A 27,232-nucleotide genomic window follows, 5' to 3' on the forward strand; every position below is an offset into this window, starting at 1 on the left:
TAAACTTTTTATTATGAAAAATTTTCTCCTGCCCATTTGTAGTCAATCTTGCCCTCAATCCTAGGCAACTATTGATGTTTTCCTGCACGCTGGCCATTTCTGACATTTCCTAGAAATGCAGTTACACAATATGTGGTCTTCTCTGTCTGGCTTCTTTGACTTAGCTAGTATTTTTCAGGTTCATCCATGTTGTAGCATGTGTCCCAAGTTGATTCCTTTCTGTTACTAAGTGGTATTCCACTCAGCATAGTTACACTACATTTTGTGTTTCTCTTCACCAGTTAATAGATATTTGAGTCATTTCTGCTTTTTGGCTCTTACGTACATCAATAATACGAATATTCTATACAAGCTTTTGTGTGGATGTATATTTTCATTTCTCTTAGGTAATTGCGAGTGAAGTTGTGGGGTCATGGCAAATTTATGGCAAAATTATTTTTAACCTGAGCAGATTTTTGAGGGAGGAGAGTGAAAAATGGGTTTGTACAAAGAGTCAAACGTGGAAATGAGGTTTGGGTTAGTCAGCTCAACGGTGGTGACCTGGAGTTCAAGTACCAGAACCCAGAAAGGTGAGCTAGGCAGATTTTAAATTCGACAAGTGAAGAAGAGTATCTGGAGTTAACCAGAGGGATCCTGATGACTGTGAAGGCTGATGCTGCTTCTCTTTTTATTTGGCAGCGTGGTCCAGAAGCTTCTCTTTCCATTGTGGCTCGTGGACACAGGCATTAGAATGCCATTTCATGGTCTGCCAAGAAAGTAGCCATGCCTCCTTCTGGAGCATCAGTTCTCAAATGCTGAGTCCCAGTTTCTGCTGAGAAAAAACATGGACAGTATAAATAATGAGTTTTTCATAAAGCTAAATTTATCTATGTAGCGGTCTGTTTCTTATTCTGAGAGTGTATCTTTCTTACTATTTTGGAATAGGTAAGACTGTTGTTTTTATATTAAGTGTAGTGAAATGAATTTTTTAAATGGCTGTGCTTGCCAGAGTAAAAGTATTGGCAACCTAGTGTGCATGTGCATGTGTGTCTGTCTGTGTGTGTGTCTATGTGTTTAGTTTAAGTTGGTTGTTTAGATTCCCAAATCTGGGAACCGCTGTTCCAGAGAACATTTTGGGAAGGAGGGTTTTGGAATCCTTGGTGGCCTTTGTATTTTGTCTTCTTCCTGGTTTTCTTACCAGAAATATAGGCAACTGCAGTGATGCCTGGATGAGATCAACATATAAGGTTAGTAAAAACTAAGAAAAGACAAGCACACCACCCCATTACTCAGACATCTGCCTCTGTGTAAATATATGCAGCCAATGGGCACTTGCCATTTTTGGTTGCTTTGGTAGTGTGAGGAAGAGTATTTATTTTGAGAGAGACAGTGCAAGTGGGGGATGGGCAGAGAGAGGGAGACAGAGAACCTCACGCAGGCTCTTTGCTGCCAGTGCAGAGCCCCATGCAGGACTCGAACCCATGAAATGCTCTTCAAGGTAAGTGGTCATTTGCTTTGGATGCTCTGCACAGACCTGAGGCTCTGCACACAGTGCTATGGTGAGAGGTGTGGGGCAGGCTGGCACCGGGTCCTGAGGGTGGAGGGAGCCCTCAGTCCTGCTCTAGCGTGCCTGTTGTGTAGCTTGGGGTTAGGAAGTATAGGTTTTCTGTAATATGATCTTGAAGTACACATAGCCATTTTGCCAATTAGTAGTAACAGTAGTGATGATGCCGAGCATGACATTAATAGGAGTGCAGTGCATTGAGCCGAACACTGTGCCAAGTGCTTTCAGGCATGATGTAATTTGATCCTAGCAGCAGTTGTGTTGGAGAGATACGGTTATTCCATTTTGGTGTGAAGCAGTTTAGGGTCAGGAATGTTTAGCAACTTGTTCACTTAACTTGCCACTGGATGAGAGACGCAGAGCTCACTGCTAGTAAGGGGACAAGCCAGCATTCAAACTCAGCCTGTTGTCTTCAAAATCTGAGCCTCTCAGTTCCGTTTCTACCCCAGATTTCATTTCCAGAGGCCAAGCATGTTGGATCCACCTTCACTGAGGGGGTCTTGTATGTGGAAAGGAAGTCGCGGATGGATTCTGTGGGCCGTGCTTCACGAGGCCTCCCTGAGGCATTCCACACGGCGCTGGTGTGTCTAACATGCTTTATTTGCTGCCCCTCTGTCTACAGACGGCTCTATTGATTCAGCCTTGGGAAGTCTTTGCCCTGACTGACCTCCTCACCCTTTTTGTTGATACATCCCCAGAATGTTCAAGTTCACACCCGAGTTGCAACCCCTGGCTCCTGGGGCTGAGGGCAGGATGTGAGCCCCAGTCCTGCTGCTCATGGGCGTCTGTGAGCTCGAAGGTTCTGTTGGGTCTTATGCAGGTGGCTGCCCCCTTGCTTGGCCTTGGGAAATGGCAGCCATTTATATATTACTTTCGCGCAGTTCTCACAGGCCATAGTTTAAATGCTTTGCCATTTTCTAGTGAAGAACGTGGACAGGAAATGAGGAATTTGAAGGTTCTTTTCATTTCTCTTCTGTCTTTAGGAATGTATTTTAATCTTTTTACTTACTTGTTTTTAATGTTTATTTTTAAGAGAGAGAGAGTGCAAGTGGGGAGGGGCAGAGAGAGAGGGAGACACAGAATCTGAATCATGCTTCAGGCTGTGTGCTGACAGCTCAGAGCCTGACACAGGGCTCGAACCCACGAACTGTGGGATCATGACCTGAGCTGAAGTCGGAATGTTAACTGACTGAGTCACACAGGGGCCTCTATTTATTCATTTTTTTAGTGAGAGAACATGAGTGGGGTGGGGGGGAAGGGCAAGGGAGAGAGAGAGAGAGTGCGCGCACATGCAGGAGGCTCAATCTCAGGACCCTGGGATCATGACCTGAACTGAAATCAGTAGTCAAATGCTATGCTAACTGAGCCACACCGATGCCCCTAAGAATGTATTTTAGGACAACATTGGACTGAACAACAGTTACATCACTTAGGTTTGTTAAATGCTATAGTTTGAGGTGGTGAAATCCCATTCATTTAACTAGTATCAGATTTTGCTCACTGTTATTGAAATAGTTCTCTCTCTTCCCTTTTCTTACCTTCCATCATCCCCTTCCCACCCCATTTTAACATTTGTGTTAGTTTTATCCTCAAGAAACAGTGAAATACGGCTGATGTTACCAAGTTTTGGTAAAATTGAGTCGTGAAGGCATGCGTTGGTTGAGTTGTGCAGGGTCTGGCTAGAATCAGACCCAGAACTCAGGTCTTTTGATTGTTAGCTCATTTCTTTGTTACCACTGTGTGGAACAGATTGACCCTTAACAATGAGATCTGAGGACTGGGCATATACAGAGACCCTTCTCAGCTGGTAGTTGGGCTGCATCAAGTGTGGTCCATTTGTGTGGGACCTCCAAGATGGACCAACCAGCCCCATGACAAAAGAAAAGTTCTTCTATCACTGCAGAGGTACTCTGGCTCCTATGCACTGCTGGAAGTTTCTGCCACTGGAAAAGAGTTGTAGAGCAGTTTCTCTTACCGTGGATCAACTCAGAACGCGTGTCTTATCCGTATTTGGCACATGACTTACTGAGCTTGTGTCCTTGTACTTGTCTAATTCTCTGGCACCTTGCCCATCAGTTAGTTGGCCCTTTTGTAAGATAAGTGCCTGTATGACTGGGTATTGTGATTTTAAGCCCTGAGCCTTGACTTCTATCAGAAATTTACAACTTTTCAAAGGACTTTGTTGAATATAATTTTGTGAAATGGCAGTGTTAAACTTTGTACTCTAGACATGTTAAAATGGAACTCGATAAGGTATGTGCTTTCAGGGTCCTTTTTGAATGGTCTTATTTGTGTGTTTTATCAGTCTATTTTAGACATTTTTATTAGGCAAGTCGTCTATGTTCATTGTAGAATGACTAGAAGGTTCAGATAAGCAAAGAGAAAAAGAGGAAAAGAAAGGAAAAACTTACATACTGTAAAAACAAACAAAAAACACAACAACCCAACAACCAAAAAACCCTTGAGAGAAGCCAGAATATGGAGGGCTTTGAACTTCTCAGGAGGGGTTGAGTTAGTTGGTGCAAGTCATTATCATTCCCAGAACCAGTTTTCTCTTGCTTGTTCCAGATGCTAGAGATCGAGACACAGGTTGGGGCATCTGAGCATGTGCTGGAGGAAGTCAAGGTAGCATTCATTTTGCTGCATTCCTTATGAGTCCAGATGGCTTGGGGGTCAGAAGTCCTGCTGTTAATCTGCCACCTACTAGGGGTGGCTGTGAAAAGGGAAAATTAGTCCTTGGGGGGGTGTCTCTTGTTTATACAGTTGCTGATTCTCAAGCAGAATGGGGGAAACATAATTTTAGAGTCACATTTCTTGGGAAGTGTCTTCTCAGCCTTACTGGAGGTATCCATTCATTCATTTACTCGTTCACTAGTTTATTCATTCATTCATTCATTATCTGATACTGTGCACCTACTGAGCAGAAGACACTCACTACATTTGGCTGTGGGGATACAGCATAAATAAGACTATTCCCCGCTTTCCTGGAGCTTACATTGGATTGGTACGGGTTTGGTATCATTACTTCCCTTTCAGCTTCTCCTTCTGTGGCCATGAAGGCCTTCTCTCCCCTGGAGTTGACCAGACTCCTAGGTTCTGTCTTGGGAGCTTAGTTCACCCTTAGACCCACAGCCAACCTGAAACTCAGTCGTCCCCAACAGGGAAGGTGAGGGGAGAAGGCAGCATTTGGCTGGCTGAATTCTTCTCAAAATGGGACTTTACTTTTGTTTGGGAGGAGCAGGGGAGCAGACCACAGAGGGAGGGGTTCCTGGTTTTATCAGAGAGAGAAGGCCTCATTGTGTGTTGTTATTGGAACAGGTCCCAGAGACCTCGGTACAGTTCTTTGGACAGGGCTGAGCTAAGCTACCATGCCATAAAATAATAGCCTAAAGAATCAATGTGGAATTTAGGGTAGTATCAAAGGGAGCTCTGTGTTACAGTTCTTTCCAGGCAGAGGGCAGGACTTCAGCCCTAGGTCAAGCCCTGTTGTTAACTTCGTCACGTATTAATGAACATGACTTTTGTATCCGTGTGTCTGTTCGCACTCTTTCTTTTTCTGTCTTTGTCTCTCTTAATCTCTTACCCTTGTCTGTCTGTCTCTCATTGTGTAGTCATTTATTTAAGGGATTTTGCTGGAAAACTTAAAATTTAGTGTATGTAAATTCTTTCTTTTCAGGTGTGGCATAGTTGGGTGGATGGATGAGTTGTAGGGATGGGGGCGTTTGACACAGATAACCTAGAAAGTTCCAGGAAACCATATTTCCCAGCCTTTAGTTACTCACGTATTTCCATCATGATTTTTTGTCACTTAGATATAACACCTATTCTGTTGCTTACCTAATATGTTTATTTAAATGGGAGTACTTGTTCCCTTTGAAAGGACACTCTGTTTTATTTTTATTTATTTATTTATTTATTTATTTATTATTATTTTTTTCCAGGACAACATTTTATTTTACATGAAAAGGTAATGGTGCAGTAGTTACCAGGAAAGTTGAGTAAAGTAACAAGTATGTAGGCTTAGGAATAGTTTTTAAATTTGCAACAGACATCAAAGAAATCCTATATGATATACAGTTGTTCAAGCAAACACAAGAAAGCTCAGGCTCAGCTTCTATGAACTATTAAAAGGATAAAGACAAAAGGCCTTTTATCTCAATCAGACTTTGAACAGCTTTTCAACATGATAAAATAAAGACACATATAAAATACATCTTCCCATTCTAAAACATTTCTTTTTAGCCCATATGTGCTTTGAATAATCTTGTTTTACTAAGTACCTGCTGCAAATTCCACTCCAAGTAATCTCTCCTGGTATAGTGTTCTAAGAAGTCAATAGCAGTGGCCAGCAGAAGAATATAGTAGTTTCTCTGCTATTTCCAGATTCTGTAAAATCCCAATGCTATTGCCAGGCATGTAAACACTGAGGCTGCAAGGTAACGGATAGTCTCAAGCTTGTTAGACTCCATCAGTGTTTTTAAAGAAGCAATTTCAGTGTCAATTTTATTACAGGTCTCTGAAATAATACTTCTGGTTTTGGTATCATTTTTGGTAAATTCTGTGGTTGCTTCCATAAGTTTCTTTTCTTGATCTGTAAACATATCAGTTACTCTGCTCCTTTCTAGGTTGATGTCCAGTTTATTGTCTGCTCTGATCTGACTGGTTTCATTTATCAGCTGCTGCTTAACTTGTTCCAATTCAGTTTTCATTTTCTGGTTCTCTGCTCTCAGATTTGCAAATTCACTTTTCTCTAGGATGACCATGTCTTTCCTGATGGAGTCCAAATGAGCCATTAGTTGTTGTACTGTTATTTCCTGTTGAGCTCGAGTGACCATCTCCTTATAGATACTATCCAGGCTGACATTTGATAAAGTGGTTAATGCTGATACAATTGTTTCTGCTTGTGCTTTGTCAAATCCATGAGTTTCCAAATCCTGAACCAGTGCATGGGTATCAAACGTTAATTTCCTTTGTTCTAAAGGAGTTAGGTCCACTCGCCTCATATCATATCCTTCCTTGGTTGTGGTGGTGAAAAAGTCTCTCCGCAGGGCCGGCGAGAAACGCCCGCCGAGGATGGAAACCCGGCGGCCGGCACAGCCGTCAGAGCACAGGAGCCGCCAAACGCTGCGACTCCACATTTCCCTCTTTATTTATTTATTTTTAAAGTTTATTACTTTTAAAGAGAAAGAGCACAAGCTGGGGAGGGGCACAGAGAAAGAGAGAGAGAGAGAGAGACAGAGAGAGAGAGAGAGACAGAGAACAGAATCCGAAACAGGTTCCAGGCCTTGAGCTGTCAGCACAGAGCCCGACTCGGGACTCGAACCCACGAACCATGAGATTATGACCTGAGCTGAAGTCAGACACTTAACCGACTGAACCACCCAGGTGCCCCAGGACACTCGTTATCTTAAAATGGTATTTCATAACTTAGTTACAGAGTACCAGTAAAATTTGCTCGAAATAGAAGGTAACCATAAAAATCAATAGGTCACCTTTAATGTTAATTTACGTGCCACCTAAAATGATTTTGTACACCACAAAGTTGTAGGCTTGCCACACTTTGAGAACTGTGTGAGGCCACAGGAAGTGTCACAGGTAAGAGGGAAGGGAACATTTTTGCCTGTCCCTTTGTCCAGTCATTTGTGGCACTGGCTCCTTGATTAACTTTGCTCTGAACTCTGGGTGCAGAGTAACATCGCCAGTGCTGAGGACCAGAGGGTGCAGATGCTGGAATGTGCAGTGGACCAAACCTTCCACATGTCAGGGAGTGTGGTTTGCTCTATCCCGTGTGGCAGGGCAGAAGCTGGTGCCGAGAGCCAGGGTTCACATCCCAAACCTGCTCCTTCTGTGACATTGACAAGTAACGCGTTTCTTCATTTATTCAACAAATAAACATGGTGTGCCTGCTGTGTGCCAGCCATTATTTTACACTCTAGTGATACACTAGTGAACAAAACGGGGGAAAAAAAAGCATGCCTTCTTGGAGCTTATCTCCTGACCTTCTTTTCACCTGTTAAATGGGGGTAATAATGGCCTTCCCTTCTGTGGTTATTAGGAGGTTTCAGTGAGCTGGCATATATGAAGCACGTTTATTAGTATTAGCATAGTGCCTGGCTTGGCGATTGCTTAATAAATACTAGCTGTTCAATTGTGTTACTGAGGTGCACCGTGTTGTACGAAAAAGAATGAAAGTGGGGAGGGGACAGAGAGGAAGAGAGAGAATCTTAAGCAGGTTCTGCACCCAGCACAGTGCCTGACATGGGGCTCGATCTCATAACCCTGAGATCATGACCTGAGCCGAAATTGAGAGTCAGATGCTTAACTGACGAGCCACCCAGGCGCCCCTGACTGTATTTTAATAGTATTCATTTCTGAAAGAAAAAATTCTCTGTATCACCTATTAATTAACCACACAAACACAAGGTTTTGTGCTGGGGCCCCTGTCCCAGTGCAAGAGTCGTCATGGACTCGAGCACTCGGTAGCCTAGTAGTGACTTCAGTGCCCAGTGGCCATGCTTTAGGGATCACTGCTTCAGGAGGGAAATCCAGCTGGCCTGTATCCTTAAGCGAGTGATGGGGCCGATACATAGAGTTAGGAGCAACTTCAGCAGTGTGCCTATTAGTGTGTCTTAGTTTGCTCGGGTGGCCATAAAGCGGCACAGACTGGGTGGTTTAACAACACATTTGTTTTCTCATAGTTCTCGAGGCTTGATGTCTGAGATTAAGGTGTTGCCAGGCAGGGTTGGTTTCTTCTGAAGCTTCTTTCCTTGGCTTGCAGATGGTCTTCCTCCTGGGACTTCACATGGTTTTTCCCTCTGTAGTTGAATCCTAATCTGTTTTTATAAGGACACCAGTTATATTGGATTAGGGCCCACTGATGTGACTGTCATTTTACCTTAATTACCTCTTTGAAGACTCCATCTCCAAATACGGTCCTATTCCCAGGTACTGGGGATTAGGGCTTCAGCATAGGAATGTTAGGGTGATAACGGTTCACCCCATAGCAGTGTGATTCAGGAAGGTAGTTCTAAAGTACACTCATGATATAAGCCACGAGTTGCTCAGATGGGTCTTTGAGGGTTTTAGGAAGAACTAAAGGTGAGCCAGCTTCAGGCTAGGGTCACCTCTGCTGATCCTCAGGAGAGCTGGCCAGGCCTCAGGAAGGTGGACAGTTTTATCCACCATAGGTAGGTAAGCTTTGGTCATTTACCTTGTGTTCTGGCTACTTCTAAAATAGTTGGGGGAAGGATTTCTTGATCGGGAAAGTATGATACTGTCCTATAGACAAGACTCCGAACTTTGTCAAGAGTTGGGAAAACCATGGCTAGAGCTTTCCAGTAATCTGAACCCCCCCCTTCCTTCCGGTTAGAGGTACTGTAAACAGTAACTGCCTACAAGAGGGGTTTGGAGTCTGTTGACTTTGGCTGAGACGTAGCCTGAGAAGACTCATCGGTTTCTAATTCCTGTTCTCTCAGGATATTATTGCAATGAACTGGAAAAGTTTTCTTTATTAAAATTGGAGGAAGAGTTGGGGTGTTTTGAGGGAGACCCGCAACAGGAAGGGAGCTGACACCAGAAGTCTGACGGCATTCCTTCAGAGATTATTTTACCTTTTTTTCGTTGTCAGTGTTGAGTAGCTTAAATAGGCCTTGCATCAGGGGAGGTGAAGAAATAAGTAGGATTCCAGAAGCGCTGACATTATAGCTAGTCTGCGAGTCAGAGTAGTGTGGTGGTTAAGAGTGTAGGCCCTGGGATTCCACTGACCTGGTTCAGATCCTGGCTCCTGCTGTGCAACACCTGTGTGACCTTGGACCAGTTATTAACCTGTCTGAGCTTCAGTTTCCCTTTTTCTAAAATGAGAATGATTTTGGTACCTGGCTTAGGAGGTGTCAAGAAGATCAAGCACTAATGCATGCAATACCCTGAGTAAGTGTTCAGCAATTATTAGCCATTGGTTAGTCTCTGTTTTTGGTATCAGTGCAGGATGACCCCCAGGCTGTCTGCCCAGGCTGGCAGCCAGCTTCTGATTAAGAATAAAACATCAATGTATTACTTACGGAGTTATATGAATTTTGTCGAATTCTAACCTTACTTGCTTTTTCATTTCTAGCTAGTTTTTTTTTTTTTTAGGGCACGCACACTTAGGAAATTCCTTTCAGATGGGAAAGAAGTGTTTTAAAAATTATAGTTGGTGTTCTGTACATCAAAGGTTGGTTAGTTTTATTGGCTAAAAACAAAGTATGGCAGTTAAATGAGGATGACGTATTCATATTATTTACTCCACATGTTCATTGAGATGCTCCTGTCACCTTCTTGCATCCTTCCTATGCTTCCTTTGCAGTCTCCAGTCACACTGACCTTTCCCCCTTGCCCACCACAGGGCCTTTGCACAGGTTGTTCCCTGGACCTGGAGCATTTTTTGTCACTTTGCCTTTTTACTACTCTTGGTTGAGACTCGTCTCAGCCTGACTCCACTGGTCCCTCTATAGAATGCTGATTTTTTTCATTCTGCAGCACAGAAGCTGTCTAAGGAAATGTGGAAAATACCTAGCACAGTGCCTGGAAAGTGTTGGCATTCAGTAAATGTTAGTTCTCTTCCCTGTGCCAGAATTTAGGAATTCAGGTGGAGAAACAGGTGGGAGAGGAGAGCGCAAGACACTGGTGTCAGCACAGCATTCAGATGATGAAGATCAGCAGGTGGCTGGAAAAGCAGGGGTCTGGTTGGCAAGGGAGAGAAAGTAGTTTCACCTTAGCAGAGTTATTGTTGAGGCTAATGGAGTGAGAAGAGATGTCTTAGTCTGTCCAGGCTGCTGTAACAAACTACCATAGACTGGGTGGCTTATAAAAAACACGTATTTGGGGCGCCTGGGTGGCGCAGTCGGTTAAGCGTCCGACTTCAGCCAGGTCACGATCTCGCGGTCCGTGAGTTCGAGCCCTGCGTCAGGCTCTGGGCTGATGGCTCGGAGCCTGGAGCCTGTTTCCGAGTCTGTGTCTCCCTCTCTCTCTGCCCCTCCCCCGTTCATGCTCTGTCTCTCTCTGTCCCAAAAATAAATAAACGTTGAAAAAAAAAATTAAAAAACAACAACAACAAAAAAAAAACACGTATTTATTTGTCACAGTTCTGGAGGCTAGAAGTCCAAGATCAGGGTGCCAGCATGGTCAAGTTCTGGTGAGGGTTCTTTTCCAGGTTGCAGACTTGACTTCTTGTATCTTCCATTGGCTGACAGCCGAGGGAGGAACAAAGCTCTTTCCTGACTCTTAGAAGGGCGCTAATCCTATCATGGGGGCTCTATCTTCATGACTGTCTAATCCTCATTACTTCCTAAAGGTGTCACCTCCTAATACCATCAGATTGGACAAGAGGGTTTCAGTATGTGAATTGTGGGGAAGGCACAAACATTTAGTCTTTTGCAAGGGAGGTTTGGGTAGAACTTGGGGGAACATCTCCCTCTGAGGGTAAAAGGAAGAAGCAGGGAGCCCAGTGAAGAATAGTCAGAGACAGAGGGGAGGGACCCCAAGAGGATGGTGTCTTGAAAGCCTTGGTTCATGAGATGGGTTTTTGTGCTTGTAGACAAGGCGAAGGCTAAGAGGACCTTGGGTGTGCTGCTGCCTTTTCAGCCCTCTGCCTGTTACTCCTGTTCCCTGACCATAGCCTCCATCTCCAGCCTGAGGCAGACATCTAGTAAGTGCCCACCTGTCGTGAGGTGGTGTGGACAGATTGGTACAGCTTCAGTGCCTGACTCAGTACCTTGCCCAGAACAGTCTCTTTATCCTTCCTTATCAAACTGTACTGTCCACCACTCCTGCAAAGATGGTGGTGAGTGGTTACATCAGCATTGTTCCTATAGGAGAATCAGCCACACTGACCCTGAAAAGTTCAAGTGCGTTGTTTAAAATGCCTCACTAGACTTTGGATCTACTTGGAGTTTGTGGAAGCAGAGCTGTAGTTGTAATTGATTTGTGAAACTTTGACAGGTTAGTTCTGGGCTTCATTTTTTAGAAATAAAATATGAATAATAGGGCTATCAGAATGGCCTCTGGGATTATGATTAAGGTTCTGCTTTCTCACCCTTACTGTGTCAACCAGTCCCAAGCCTGGGAACGTGGTGTCTGTCCCAGTGTTCGTTAGGAGTTCTGATAGCACGCAGCTCTTGCCACATTTCCTTAGATTTTCCTGGCCTGGAAGTGTATAGTCCCCTCCACCCTATGTGGGATCACAAACAGGAATGCCACCTACCAATTATGGTTTAAAAAAAATTTGGTCTGTTTCAACCCTCTGTCTGTGCTCTGGACCAAAGCCAGGCTCCCCTGGGCCTTGTTGAGGACAGCCAAGCCACACCTCAGCCAGGTGGCATACCTTCTCTCAGCTTTCTTCCTTTTGTACACCCTTATTTTCTTAATGCTGCACCCATAGGTGTGGTTTTGCTCCCTGGGTTCTGGGACCGACACAGACGGCAGGGCTGCTGGGGGGAGGATCCTTTGGTGGCTGTACCTTATGTTGTCCCTCGGACACTAGCTCTTTTTGGTGTCTCTCTGCTGTCTTTTAATATGACTTCGTAAAGGAAGGTAGCGTGATGGGTAGGAACTTAAGAGTCTAGAGTTTGGATCCTGTATTTATTAACCGTGTCACTCTGGCCATCACTTAATTTTTCCGAGTCTCCTTTTCCTCATGTGGAAAGTTGGGAAAGTGACATTACCACCTTCATTGGGCTCTCAGGAAGAATAAATGCGATCATAATGGTCAATAGCCTAGTTCATATGCTAATGCACACAGTAAATGTTAGCTCTTTGTCCATCATTCTTATTTGGTTCCTACCATCAGCAAGTGATAGAGCTCCATGCACCGTTATGCCAGCTCCTTCTCATGGTGCCTCTCGCCGAATGATGCGGAGGGGACCCTCAAAGGGTCCCCCTTTCCTATGCCTGTGATAAGGTTCTAGTCACATCCTTCATCCGGGTATGTCTGGATAGGCACCCATCCTGGCCCGCCTTCAGCTACACCTGTTCACCTGGACCCGGGGTGCGTGACACAAGGAGTCCGAGTTTGGCAGGGATGTGGTTGCAAGGAGCAGCTGCCTACTCAGACCAGCTGAAGCCGAGAGGAGAAATTTATTTCTGGGATGTCCCATGGACCCTGAGGGCAGGAAGTGCAGCTGGCCTGGAACCAAGAATTGGGAAATCAGAGGCTGGTTGTGCTTACTTTCTCTCTGGGGCTGCTCCTGTCTCCTCTTGACTCCACAGACTGTATTTCTGCTGCAGTGTGCTCCCGAGGGCAAAGCAGACCACTCCAGCCCAGCTGTTAACACCCCTCAGTTTGAATGTCCAGCATCAATTAACAAGCTCCTCTGTGCCCTAATTACAAATTCCCTGAACGGAAGCAGATTGGCCGCACTAGACCGGATGCCACCTGTGGTCTTTGCAGTGAGGAGACTGGGCTGGGGGTGGGGTGGGCGTGTCTTACCTCACTGATAAGGACAGGTAGGCCACAGAAGGATCATTCACCTCCAGATGTGTCCTGTCTCCTGGCCTTCTGGCAGGAAGGAACTCCCTCTCTCTTACTCCTGTTGTCAACTCTGCCAGGTTTATGTAGGCTCAAGCTGTTAGGTCATCTGGGATTTGCCACGTGGATAACCCCACACATCACAGGCCATGAGTGCCTCCTAAAGTCGCCCAGTGGTTCCAGACCTTTGGATCACATAAGCCACTATTTCCTGAAGAGGGACAATATTTACATGCAGGCAACATGGGGGATGGTTTTAGGTGATACACTAACAAAGTGTTTTTGTACTAATAACTGTATATTTATTTGGAAAACTTAAAACTAAGGGTCAAATCCACAATTTCACATCTGGATGTGAGCTTTGCCATTCTCATCTGAAAAGAGGATTGGACAGGGCACCTGGGAAGCTCAGTCAGTTAAGCTTCTGACTCTGGGTCAGCTCATGATCTCCTGGTACATGAGTTCAGGCCCCTTGTCAGGCTCTGTGCTGACAGTTCATAGCCTGGATTCTGTTTCGGATTCTGTGTGTCCCTCTCTCTCTGCCCCTTCCCTGCTCATGCTCTGTCTCTCAAAAATAAAAACAAACATTAAAAAAAAAATTAAGTAGCGTGGGTCTGGGGAAAAATAAAAAGTGACAGTTGTATGTGGATGATTGAATTGGGACACTGGTGATGTACAGACCAGGGGTTTTACCTGAGAGCTCAAGGGAAGAGTTCAGGAGGTTTGTGGATCCTTTGAAATTTACGTATTTACTTGTCTGCCTTTATTTCCTAGGAATTAAGTCTTAACTTGGTTTAAAAATTTAGTGTGCATTGCAACTTGCTGGGAGTTATTTATTAAGAATTAGTTTCCTTACCCCCAAATTTTGATGGGGCAGTTGGAACAGAACCTAAGAATGTGTATTGTCACAAACATTTAGGTGACTGTCAACAGTCACTCTCCGACTTTGAGGAACACTGATTAAAGAGGTCCAGGACACCGCAGACTTGAGAATCCATTTCTGACCCATCCCAACAGCCTTAGGATCGTTGTGAAAGCTGGCAAAACTTTCTTGTCTAGAGGGTTTGAGGTCTGTGCACAGGAATTTGCTCGACGTAATTGTATCACAAATTATTAAGGGTTTCTTAGCAATGGGGTTCTCTTGTCTCTGAACAGCTGTTTTATGTTTGTGTTTGGCCCCACTAGTTCAAGATGCTAATAAAGAGTCAGGTTCATGTTGAACAGTGCCAGCCTGGAGGTGAAAGCTTTGGGCGACCTTAAATCCGGTGCTACAGGGAGACGTGTTTGGCCGCAGCGGTTGTTAAAGACCATCACGATGTATTTTACCAAAATTAAAACATAGGAAAAAAGACCATCACAGATGTTTGTGTGTGGGAGCGGCAGCCACCAGCATTGTCCTCGGATGGCTGGTGTGTATCTGATGGCAGCAGTGGGATGCCTCGGATGGCAGCAGTGGGAGCTGGCCTCTGCCCCAGAGACACAGCAGAGCAATTAGGCTTTTGAGTTTAGAAAAGAAAGGAACATTTTCCTGTGAATAGATCTCGATCTCTGGATGTTCATAAAGGTCATAATAAAACCTTGTTTCCAATTACATTTTATACGTGAGGAAACCGAGATCTCCAAGGGTAATTAGGAAGGAGAGCTGGGAGAGAAGGATAGCCTTCTCTCCCTGAGTCTAGCCTAGGAATCACATTATCTGGGAAGGCAATGCTGCATAGTGTGGGATTTGGGGAGCTTCTGCTATGCTTAGGGCAGACAGGATGCCAGAAAGGGATTACTTGAGGTGGGACTCCAGCCGAAGATGAGTGAACTGTGCCTTGGAGTCAGAGTACAGAGCTTCCTGGTGTTCTTTCCTAAAAAAAATTGCTCACACATGGGCCAGAGCTGTCAAAAGGGTGCATCCCTTGGCCCCACCCCCAGCTAGTCTGGTGTTGGTAACAGTAATTGGTAGGCACCTAAGGCAGCAATTCTTACCTTGGGATCCGTAGACAACCTCACAGAGTTGGGGAGGCTCCTTCAATGGCTTGTGGCAGAATTTTGAGATCTGGTGTATGTGTGCTTATCCCTGGCTGTACTCTCTGAGCTGTCTCTAACCCCGAACAGATATCTCACTGCAAGGAGAGTGTTCATCACTGGACTTTGGCTGGCTGGTCTAGGTCCTTTTTTGGAAACTATGGTTTATGAGCCACTAGCATCAGCATCGTCTGACCATTTTTTTTATGCATGCAAAATCTTGTGCTGTCCTCTGCCTCCCCCACCCCTCCCACAGGATTGGAATTGGCAGTTTAATAAGATACCCAGGTGATTTCGTGAACGTTAAGTTTTGAGGAGCACTGATCTGGGTAACCCTCTATGAGAGAGTCGGTTTCCAATGCCAACTCTGTGTTAGGCGGAATTTTTATTAAGAAAGGCTATATTCGCTTATAAAATTGTTCAGGAAATGGGGTACCTCTGTGTGTCCTAATTCTCATCTCCTTTGCTTAGTGGGTGCTTAGCTGATTATAAATTGAGGTAGACTGATGTAAAGGGATTTTTTTGACTTAGATTGCTTAATGCACATGAACTTTTAGGTTGGCCATAAAATGGCATCTGGCTCAACCCTTTGATAGTCATAACATGTTGAAACTGATAAACTGTTGATCTACAAAACAAACTCCATTCCTCAAGGAATTTCTTCTAAGAGTATCATTGTGGGCTTTAAGGAAGTCATGGCATTGACTTCTCAGCCTTGCATGGTTATCTTGGAGAGGTCTTTGCTTGTCCATTTTCTTTCCCTTACCTTTTGCCCAGAGTTGGCTCGCTCTTCAACTTGATGTTACCCTGACTTTTTGATGAATTGTAAACAACAGACCAGTTTAGTCTTAGATTTGCCCAGAGAGTTGCCTGATGACTCATACAGTTAATAAATGCAGCCAGCTGGATGTCCACACATCTTTAGTTTTGCGATGGTGTATTTTCTGGTGACATGCACATTGGACTCTGTTTATCTCTGAAGGGGAGCCTCTCTTCATTTGGTGTATATTGAACGGGCAGTCCTTACAGTTAATGCTTGACTTGAGCCCATTATTGAACATTAACTCTCTGTGGGTGTGTCAGCAAAAACAGCGTAGGATTGAATCATTGTATTTTTTACTATAATTCCAATGTACTTGGGTGCCTCGGTGGCTCATTTGGTTGAGCAGCTGACTTCAGCTCTGGTCATGATCTTGAGGTTTGTAGGTTCGAGCCCCTCATCGGGTTCACTGCTCTCAGTGCAGAGCATGCTTTGGATCCTCTGTGGTCCTCTCTCTGCCCTTCCCCCACTTGCATGTGTGTGCGCACTCGCTCTGTCTCTCAGAAATATTAAAAAATAAATTCCTGTGTAGGGAATGAACATAATAGGGCATCTGATCTCTCTCTCCTTGTATATATATACATATATGACTCGTGTCACAGTTAAAATTCTTTCTACATTAGGATAAGCCATTTGTACTGTTTTACTGTCTCCATCAAAACCTCGGACACTGTATTGGTTACGTGACTGTCTCCCCAGTGGACCGTGGTCGTTGAAGTTTGAGCCCCACGTTATTCAGTGTTCTATCTCTAACCTTTAGCACGGTGCCTGGCAGACAAGGGAGCAGTCGACAAATACTTGGTGAATGACTGAGTCGATTAGCCACTTTCAGCAGTCTGTGTTCTGGTTCACAGGTGAGCCCCCGTTTGTTGACAATAGCCGCTGTCATTTATTGAGTGCTTTCTAGGAGAAAAGCACTGTGCTAAGCACTTTAAATACTTCATGTCGTTTTAATTCTCTCAACCACCTTATGAGGCAGGTGGTATCCCAATTTTACTGTTGAGGAAGCTTATCAAGTAACTTCGCGAACATCATTCAGCTGGTGAGGGTAGAGCAGAGATTGGACCCCAGGCCATGAGATTTTGAAGCTGGTGCTCAGTTACACAGGGTCCAGCTCTGTTCAGTTGAGGACACTGACCTGCAGAGAATGATCGGATATTTCTTCCGCTTGGCTCCTTTCAGATGATACACAGATACAGGTATAAAAAACACTGCAGAGGTGTGTTTTTGCTTTGTCCCTGGAGAAGTAAAGCTCCAGACTCATGAGTGTGCTCCCAGTTCTCCATTGTCTGTCTTAGTCCCTTGTACGGACTCTGTGACTTTAGACCCGGCTCTCTTAGTTTTTGGAATAAGCTGTGCCATCCTGCCTTCATCTGGCGTTAATGGCAAACCAATCTCAAAGCGCTGGTCATAACCACGTATTGTAATTAAAAACAAACCATGTTCCCTTCTCAAGACATAGGACTATGAGCCTGGTTTGGAACCTTTTTTTAGATCCTAAAAACCCATGCTCTGTTGTCTTTAATGTGAATGTCATAGTGTGTGTGTGTTAACAAGTATTTGACAGCAATAATTGTTTGGGACAGCTTTTATAATTTTTTTTCATGTTTATTTAAAAAAAATTTTTTAATGTTTATTTACTTTTGAGAGAGACAGAGACAGAGTGCGAATGAGTTAGGGGCAGAGAGAGAGAGAGAGACAGAGACAGATCTGAAGCAGGCTCCAGGCTCCAAGCTGTCAGCACAGAGCCCAACGCAGGGCTCGAAATCACAGACAGTGAGATCATAACCTGAGCTGAAGTTGGATGCTCAACCGACTGAGCCACCCAGGTGCCCCTTAATGTTTATTTCTAAGAGAGAGAGAGACAGAGCATGTGCAGGGGAGGGGCAGAGAGAGAGGGAGACACAGAATCCAAAGCAGGCTCCAGGCTCTGAGATGTCAGCACAGAGCCTGATGAGGGGCTCGAACTCATGAACTGCAAGATCATAACCTGAGCCGAAGCCAGATACTTAACCAACTGAGCCACCCAGGCGCCTCTGTTTGGGCCAGCTTTTATAACTTACTGATGGTTGTTTAAAGGCAGTTTCTCCTTAGGTAACTTCCCTCTACTACTTACTGCTTTGGGCAAAAGGATTCGTTGTTTTGTAAGGCCAGTCCTGGCAGAATTCTCACTTTTCAAAAGTGGGCGTAGTATTTGTAACCTGAAAAGATGTTTCCTTTCAGTGGTTGGCAGATAAATAAAATAGCATTGAATAGGTATTGTAAATAATACGCACACCATTTCACTTATTTTCCTGCGGTTCTGAGCTGATGCATGTATTTTGGGACAGATTCCACAATCTGTTTCAAGTCACATTTTGTTGTTTGTGGAACTCTGCAGAAGTTTCAGGGTTTTTGGGTATATGTTTGCTGCAGTTCAGTTTGCTGTGTGTGTCTTAACCTGTGTGTCCTGGGATGTTCCTGCTATCCAGGTTTCTCAGAGTATGTGTTGTTGCTTCTTGAGCACGGCTGTTAGTCCTGCATTTGGCAAAATAGCAGAATTGTAAAATCCTCAAGGAGCTAGGTGTGGAGTAGGAGTTTCTGAGCACCCCCCCCTCCCGCCCACCCTTATCACACAACCCACCTTGCTTTTCTTCAGGATAGAGGCGGAGAGTGTGTGGGCCCCGAGGCTCTGGTACCTGCTGTTTTGCTGACATCCCACGGGGCTGCAGCCCTAGCATCAGCAGCTGGATAAGCTTCAGAGTGGGTGTCCTGGCAGGGGAGCCAGACAGGTGATTTGTTAAATTATTACCCATATGCAGCTTCTGGCCCTTGGTGCCAGGCAGTGTGGAGCTTGGCAGGATTAGAAAGAGGCTGATTACACAGCCAGCAGAGGTGGGAGGCAGGACGGCCGCTGCCACTGTGCTGAACTCTCGAGACGCCCACAGAAAGTGGTCCCACAGCTATGTCTCTGTGGGGCTTCAGAGCATGTAAGAATTGAGAGATCTAAGCACAGTGCATTGGCTGTAAAAGGATTTCTCAGGAGGTCTTACTATGGGATAGGCCATCAAGAGTGCCACTGTAGGGGCCCCACCTTCAGCAGCCTATGCAGGAACTATTTTTTAGCAAATAGGGGGGAATCTGACATATGTTAAACAAATATTTGAGAGCAACAGTGCAAGTGGGGGAAAGGCAGAGAAAGGGGGAGACAGAGAATCCTGAGCAGGCTCTGAGCTCCTATCTCAGAGCCTGATGTGGGACTTGAACTCACAAAATCGTGAGATCATGACCTGAGCCAAAATTAAGAGTTGGACACCGGGGCGCCTGGGTGGCGCAGTCGGTTAAGCGTCCGACTTCAGCCAGGTCACGATCTCGCGGTCCGTGAGTTCGAGCCCCGCGTCGGGCTCTGGGCTGATGGCTCAGAGCCTGGAGCCTGTTTCCAATTCTGTGTCTCCCTCTCTCTCTGCCCCTCCCCCGTTCATGCTCTGTCTCTGACCCAAAAATAAATAAACGTTGAAAAAAAAAAAAAAAAGAGTTGGACACCTAACTGACAGATACTTACTGGGACTCTTTTGCCCTGTACTACTGCCAGGAGAGAGGGGAGAAGGTGGGCTGGTACCTTTTCCTGAGATAATTCATAACCTTGCGCCCGCTCCTCTTATTTATATTGATTCAGTGTCTTCTCTATTAAAGATCTGTGATCCTCCTTCCTTGCACCAAGAACAAGAGGCATCTTCCTTTCTCCTTGAGCCCTGGAAAGCGAGCTCAGCTGAGTCGTAGAGGTAATGGCGAAGAGTACCATTTCCTTGTGCTCTCTTGGGGGTAATAATGTAGCCCCCTTCATAGGACAGTTGTGAGGATTTAAATCAACTAAGACATCGGAAGTGCTTACAGTAGTATCTGGCACATAGTACATGCTGTGTTATTACTAATGTAACTGTTGTCATGGAGTGAGGAGAGGTGATGGTGGAGGAAGAGTGTGATGGGTCGTCCTCGTCTATCCGCTGCTGGAGGGGTCTGGGATCCTTCGCACTGCTCCTTCTGCTGCACGTGGATGTGGGGGTGGGGGTGTGGAGACTGAGAGGGAGGAGGCTGAAGGCCGGTCCCTGCCATCATCCAGCCTGGGAGGGGGTCGAGGTCAACAGCCACCTCCTAGAGATGGGCTGGGCATCACAGCCCTGAGCAGCATTGGTTTCTGTGATTTAATCTCTTCCCTGCCCCCAGGCCACCAAAAGTTCAAACGTTCTTATTTTTCTATTGGAATTCCTTGGAGGGATGATGCATCCCTTCTGGGACATTCAGGACGTGATGTTTTTTGTTCTTTCTTTCTTTCTTTCTTTCTTTCTCTCTCTCTCTCTCTTTTTCTTTTCTTTTCTTTTCTTTTCTTTTCTTTTCTTTTCTTTTCTTTTCTTTTCTTTTCTTTTCTTTTCTTTCTTTCTTTTTGAGAAGCTCAGTTGGCAGCACTAACTGAAGGAATAAGCAAGTGGTAAGTAGAAGCCAATATTCTGAAAAGGTCTTTCTGTCCAGAGATTCTGGATCAGAGAGGAGGAAACTTTGCTTGGGCTAGAAAGTATCATTTATAGGTGTCCTTGTTGGAATGACTGCTCAGAATACAGTTTTAAAACCTGCCTGTGACAGTTTTGCTGTTGGGTCTGTGGTCTGCTGGCCGGCCTGGGATTTGTGGAGTTCTATGCAGGATGCTTGTGGGTATTTAGTTTCTAGTGCTGTTCAGGGGTGAGGAGGAGGAGGAAGCAGAGTCTGAAGACCTAGTTTTTGTGGTTGATTTGCTAGTTAACCCAGGGAAACGTAGTGCCGTGCTCCCTGTCTTCATTTGTAAATTTTAGAATATCTTTCTAGGTTAGTAGGGTATTAATGACCAATGAGACTGTGTTGAATTTAGGGATTAGTTTTAGAGGAAGGGGGCAGAGATTCCCTCAAATTGCAGTTCCTATATTTGACCAGGGCTGAGGAACTTGTGCTTTCTCTCTCCATGGTCCTAAGGACATGAGTGTGGCTGCTTCCTAGGTTCTATTCCCAGACTACTTAAAGGTTCACTGTCCAGGTGTCACAGCACAGAGAGTCTTGTATCCAAGCCCTGGAGGAGGTGCTTTACATAATTAACCCATTTAATTCTTATCCGAATTCCATACCACGGAAGTTGTCAAACCCACGTGGCAGCGTAGGAAGTTGAAGTTCAAAGACAGTAACCAAAGTTGTATGGTTTTGTTCATTCACTGACTCATCATTTATTGAATTTGCTCTGTGTGCCAGGTACCAGGATGATGATCATTGTGAGCAAACCAGACATGGGTTATCGGTGGAGTGGTTACGATGCACCCCAGGATTGTCTGGCTCCAAGGCACATCGTGTTCTTGCTCGCAGAATTCTGGTGGTGCAAGGGATGAGAAGCCCTGCCCCCTCACCGAGGCCCCTTTGGTACAGTCATTTCCCTGGGTCCCTGGCCACATAGCTGAGTGTCCTATAGCTCTCAGCTCTGAAGCCCGGGGCACTCCACTGTCCTCTATTCCTCTTTCCTCCAAGCCCTTCTGCCTCTTACTATTTCATATGCCAAGACTTGAAAAATTTTAAATGTTCAATGAAAACCCAGCTTAAATGTTAGGCATTTTGCTGCTTTTCAAAACAGAAGATGCTTAAGCAGAAACCAATTATTTCTTGATGACTCAGGCCTCTCATTATGTGCTTCATTAATGTACCATATAATTTTATGTCTGCATTTCCAGGTTTTCATTTTCTTCCCTTCTGTGTCAGTTGTCACCTTACCTGCAGGCCCTGAGATTGTCACTAACTGCCTGTCACTCCTTTTGGGTTGTTTGTTTCTAACCCACTGTGAATGAGGAAGCTGAGCTTCTGCGTTTTTTATTCTATGTATCTATCTATGTATCTATCTGTCTGTCTATCTATACTCTAAAAAGCAGGAAGTTGCTGGGTGAGACCTAAAGAATATGAGTCAGTGACTTTGTGACAGCCACCTCTGGAATTGGCCTCCGTGGTTGGTTGCTGTATGGTCCTGTGTCCTGTGGTCATAATCTTGCTACAGCCCTGGCCTCTGCTGGAGGAATTGAGAGCTCAATTCTGGAGTCCAACGGACGTGGTTTAAATCCTGGGTCTACCACATACTAGCTGGGGATCTATTAACATTTCTGAGCCAAAGTTTTCTTATCCTGGCTCAGCAAGCCCTCCATAAATAATGCCCTTTATTATTAATGGTGACAGCAGGCTGTGGTGTTGGTGGAGAGGGGACAGACAGCATGGCCTGTGGTCATGGTTCAGGTAACTGTGGAGAGCATGGGTTAAGGGCCAGGAATACCCAGGGTTCAGTCCTGACCTCTCCATTCACCGGCTGGGTGGCCAGTGATGGGAGGATATGTATATAATGTAGGGGTCAGTGGTGTGGGCTCTTGAGTTAATTTGAGGGTCCATTTCTGGCTCTGCTACTTACTTTTTGGGTGACTCAAGTGTGGAAGCTGCTTCAGGTTTCTCATTTCTAAAATGAAGATGGTAATAGGACCTATGTCTCAGGATTGTTGGGGAGACTAGCTTAATGCCTGTATACAGTGCGTCAAATAGTGCCAGGTTCGTGGAAGTGCTCGATAAATGTCCGCTCTAACGGAAGTGTTGATGCTCCTGTTATTCCTTACTGGTTGTGGTTCGTGCCCTCTTTCCCAGCACCAGAATTAATTTCAAGATCATTCTTCTTGGTCTTTGTTCCCTTTGTTTTTCTCCATCTACCAAGGATTGAAGATGGTTTGTTCTGGGAACAGTTACCCTTTTCTGGGGGAATAGATGTCTTGCTTTGTGACGATCCTTTGTGAGCAGGAATTGTCGCTGTATTGGGGCCTTGGCCTGGAACTTGCTGGGAGACTCTGGCAGGTTGTACGAAATGCCAGAGATATTCAGGAGACGAGTATCTGTTAAAAATGGAAAGTGGTGTCCTCTTTGGCATTTCCTCCCTTTCTTACAGAGAAAATTGTGTGCACTTTAGTGGAAGGATTATTCCCATACTCTGTACTTTTATACTTTTAGCCACTTAAATTTTTTTTTGTCACAGACTTTTTTTGGGCTTATAACATATGTGCTATAAAGAGACTCATTATGAATTAAGATTAGGTTACTCTTTTTTGTTAAGCCTACCACATAGATGGTAAACCAAGGACCTTCCTCATCAATTCTAAAATGATTTGCGGGGGGGCGGGCACCTGGGTGGCTTAGTTGGTTAAGCCTCTGACTCGATTTTGGTTCAGGTCATGATATCATGGGCTCAGGTCATGATATCATGGTCTTGGGATCAAGCTCCGTGTTGGGCTCTGTGTTGGACATGGAACCTGCTTAAGATTCTCTCTCACCCTTTCTCTCTGTCTCTCCCCTGCTCATGCTTGCGTGCTCTCTCTTTCTCTCTCTCTCTCTCTCTCTCTCTCAAAAAAAAGAGTTAAAAAAAATTGAAATAGTTGAGAAAATGAAAATAAAAAGGAAAAGCATTGGGAAGAAAATTAACAAATACGTTACTCTTTTTCCCCAAGGCTTGTTTTGCCATGAGTTTACTTTGTTTTTCCTGATAATTACTTGTAACTAAAATACTGTATCTTTGGGTTAATTAAAAAAGAAAGGTTTTTCCCTCATGTGCAGGGGACTATGGATTGATCCTTGCTGTGAGACCAAGGATGGTCAGATTTCACAACCTGTGTGAGGGATTGTCTCTGTATTTCTGAGGGTTGGCAAAACCTCCAGCACTCTCAGGGAGACCTTCCATGTGGCTCTTCTTTGGAGTTGCCCAAATCTGGCCTTTGCCTCCCCTACTAATACTTGAACTGGTGTGCTAGGTGATTGTGACAGATAGCAGGTGCCTCCCATTCCTGCACCAGCCTGACCCTTGTTCTCAGCTCAAACCAGCTAGTATAACTGCATTTCTGCTTTACTTATCTAAGTGCTTCTGTGCTAATGACCCTGACTATTGATATTTTTGGAAGTTGGCCACTGTGTTCAAGAAAAAGGCACAGTTTGATACATAGGTTAGTAAGTGCTGGTTAGGCTTGTGTTTTTGTTGAGTCAGGGAAAAGCTGGTCATGATAAGGAGGGGGAGGAGGCTTTGAGGTTACTATAACCTTTCTGCCCTTTTGATTTCCTTGGTTGAAACTTCTAAGAAGGGAGAAAGAAGGCTGTATGCCATCTTACTCTCTGCACAGGGTCCGACCAGGATGGACCTTTTGTCCTGGGGTCATATCTGCTGTCTCAGCATGATTATTAATAACTCCCCTTTTCACAATACTGCCCCAGTTTGGTTATGGTCCCCCCATGTTTGGATCACATCAAGTTTCTTTGAAACCGTTGTCAGTAGGAATGAACATCAGCTTTCAGTGGTGTTTTCTCCCCCCACTAGATCATAACATTGAGGCTGCCACCTCCTTCATCTGAAATGAGCAAGAAAGAAGAGTTCTGTAGAAGGTTGTTACAAGTTCCGCCCTTTATTAATTTAAAAAAAAAAAAAACCCACAGATCTGCAAAGCAGAGGGTACTTTAGATCCCCATTGTGGGAGAGAGTGAAATGCAATGTGATGTGATTATTTATCGTTATCTTTGGCTACTTGCCACACTTACTTAAAAAAAGTAAGACTTGGGGTGCCTGGATGGCTCAGTTAGTTAAGTGTCTGACTCTTGGTTTTGGCTCAGGCCATGATCTCACGGTTTATGGGTTCTATCCCTGTGTCGGGCTCTGTGCTGATAGCACGGAGCCTGCTTGGGATTCCCTATTTCCTCTTTCTCTGTCCTTCCCCTGCTTGTACTTTCTTTCTTCCTCTCAAAATAAATAAATAAATACTAAAAAAAAAAAAAAGAAAAAGTAAAACTTGCTGGCTAATTGGTTAAAATCAGACATGATAAAAAGGAAGAGTATGAAACCTTAAGGAAATGATCAACTTTCCCAGTGTTACCAGCCAAGTAGGTAATGGTGAAGCCACAGTGGATGCCCAGGTGTGCCTGGCTTTCTCCACCGGCCCTTGCTGTCTGGCATATTGGCCTAGCATTTTCAACTCCAGGCTCTGTTATGGTTTTATTCCCATCATGCACAGGATGAAACTGATTCAGAGCTGCTTTTGCACAGGAAGTGGCATAGGCAACATTCACGCTCAGGGCTTTATACCACTGCCACCTTAGAGAGGGTTAAATGATGGACATTTATGGCCTAATGAGAATAGTAGGTTGGGGCAGTTTGTTGGTATTAGGATGTGCTGGACCAGGGTGGCCTTTTTAAGCCTATCTATGTGAGTTAAGTCTTTTCCCTAGAATGCTGGTCAAGCCTCAGGATCAGAGCATGTGGGGATGTTATTCATGTTCAATAAATGTCAGACAGCATCCACAGATTTATGGATTGGTAAATGCAGAGAAGCTGCTGTTATTACGGTTCCTTCCAAATCCTGAATAGTATTTTTTTTTTTTTAACAGTTCTAATAAAACAGCTCATTACTATCAAGTATGGTTTAAATATCTGGCCAAGAGGGGTGAGGTGATATATGTATTTCTTAAATTAGGGCACTTGAGAGCATCTGTGGTGAAGATGAAAGATGTTGTGGTAAAAATAAGTTGTGGTAGAGGGTGGGAAGGGGAAATGAAGGGTTTTCAAAATCCCCCATTTTCCCATTTGTGTTAAATCTGCCCAGGTTTGAGATGGTTTTTAAGAGTATATTCTAGCAATCACTCTTTTTTCGTAGTGGTGATGACCTAGGAATCAAGACTTGATGTTTTTCGGTTAATTATCTGGTGAGGTCAGACTTTTTAATTAACAGAGTTGTGCAGGTGGATTAAAAGAAATCAGCCTTCAAAAAATGCTACTAATAGTACAAGTTTGTACTGTGGCCACCCGGGGTTAAATCCATTTGCCGTCAAAAACACTTTGACCATTGTGATGACTCACCCAGCCGGGCCACTCCACACTCCACCCCTTTTAGTTGTATCATTTTCCTTGATATCTGTTTCCACCTACACGCCTGCTCTCCAGATCTCCATAGCTACCTCAAAATATGTATGAGAGGTTTGTTTTTTCAGATAGGCAAATGTGGTCTTGTAGATATGCTCCTTTCTGTTTTTTAAAAACATTTTTACACAAAATGCTCTGCATACAAATTACAATAGCAACAACTTGCAGGGGTGTTAGTGAGGAGTGAAGGTGATAATTCTGTATGTAATTCCTCTCGCGATGCCTGGCACATGCATAGGTGTGCAGCCTGTTGGTTTATCTCTTTCTTGTTTTGGGGGGCTCACTGCTCTGCTCTTCTCACCCAGTTGAAATAATTCACTCAAGGACCCCATTGATCATCATGTCAGGACCAGTCCCAAATGCTTGGTCTCTGTGCATTTGATGTGTCTGTGCTCCTCTTGGTGCTGAACATTCCATCGTACCTGGAGTCGTTTCTGATGGATGGCCCTGCTTTACCTTCATTGTCTTCCTACCTCTCTGGCCTTTCTTTGTTTCTGTTCCTCTGTGATTTGGCCTCTTTCTTTATTGTCCAAAGAAGATGGTCTTAGAACTTCTGTGCTCAGTTCACTTAAGTTGGCTTCGCTATCTTGTTTACTTCTGTGCATGATATTAAAGTATCCACCTCTGGCCTGACTTCTCTCTTGGGCTCTCATGTATCCATTTTCTTTTTCTTCTTTCTTTTTAATGTTTAATGTTTGTTTATTTTGAGGGAGAGAGAGAGAGAGAACGGGAGAGAGAGAGAGAGCGCCCGTGCACATGAGCAGGGGAGGGACAGAGAGAGAGAGGGAGAGAGCATCCCACACAGGCTTCATGCTGTCATTGTAGAGTCTGATGGAGGGTTCAATCCCATGAAACATGAGATCAGGACCTGAGCCGGAATCCAGAGTTGGATGCTTAACCTACTGAGCCACCCAGATGCCCATCCATTTTCCAACTGTCTTCCTAGCATCTCTGCCAGGGTATATCGTGTAATTCAGATCAAACCTATCTCAAATGCAAGTCACTCTTCCCTTCCTTCTGCAAACATGTCCTCCTCTTCTACCCTCTCCAGGTTTTGGGATGTGCAGCTCTCCTCTCCCCACTTCTTTACCTTACCTTACCTTACCTTACCTTACCTTACCTTACCTTACCTCACCTCACCTCACCTCACCTCACCTCACCTCACCTTACCTTCGATGCTTTTTTTTTTTTTTTTTTCTGTGTCTCTGGTTATCTAGTTGATGGTTACAGTTTCTTGTGGATCTGACCCTGGTGAAGCCCTTGGCACCTGCCTGTTCCCCTTTCCTCTTGCCACTAGCATGATAGTTCTTCCTACTACTAGCCCCCACAGAACTCACCTGACCCTTGGAATGGTTTCTAAAAGTAGTTACCACGTTTTGTGTTTGTGCC

The 27,232-nt window shown here is 44.7% G+C and overlaps 2 protein-coding genes across 4 annotated transcripts in view; one reads left to right on the plus strand and one right to left on the minus strand.

Moving 5' to 3' along the window:
* ARHGAP26 (Rho GTPase activating protein 26) overlaps positions 1-27,232 on the plus strand; it is a 427,668-nt gene that overhangs the window by 36,918 nt on the left and 363,518 nt on the right. The window lies entirely within an intron of this gene.
* On the minus strand, positions 5,485-6,681 carry LOC124517098 (coiled-coil domain-containing protein 90B, mitochondrial-like). Of its 2 annotated transcripts, XM_047086357.1 has the most exons (2): positions 6,462-6,546; positions 5,485-6,357 (listed from the first exon to the last, which is right to left on the minus strand). In XM_047086357.1, exons 1-2 carry the CDS (start codon positions 6,489-6,491, stop codon positions 5,917-5,919), a joined length of 471 nt encoding a protein of 156 aa, XP_046942313.1. In that variant the 5' UTR covers positions 6,492-6,546; the 3' UTR covers positions 5,485-5,916. The 2 variants fall into 2 exon arrangements, with proteins under 2 accessions (XP_046942313.1, XP_046942303.1); XM_047086347.1 differs by having other exon boundaries at positions 5,485-6,681.

Source organism: Lynx rufus, unplaced genomic scaffold, assembly GCF_022079265.1.
Source record: "Lynx rufus isolate CCGP_SWC_20201006 ecotype Redwood Valley unplaced genomic scaffold, mLynRuf1.p SCAF_1, whole genome shotgun sequence".
NCBI lineage: Eukaryota > Metazoa > Chordata > Mammalia > Carnivora > Felidae > Lynx > Lynx rufus.

What these genes read in the sequence shown, in the direction of transcription:
- LOC124517098 (XM_047086347.1), bottom strand. Translation starts at nt 6,681, where the DNA reads ATGTGGAGTCGCAGCGTTTGGCGGCTCCTGTGCTCTGACGGCTGTGCC.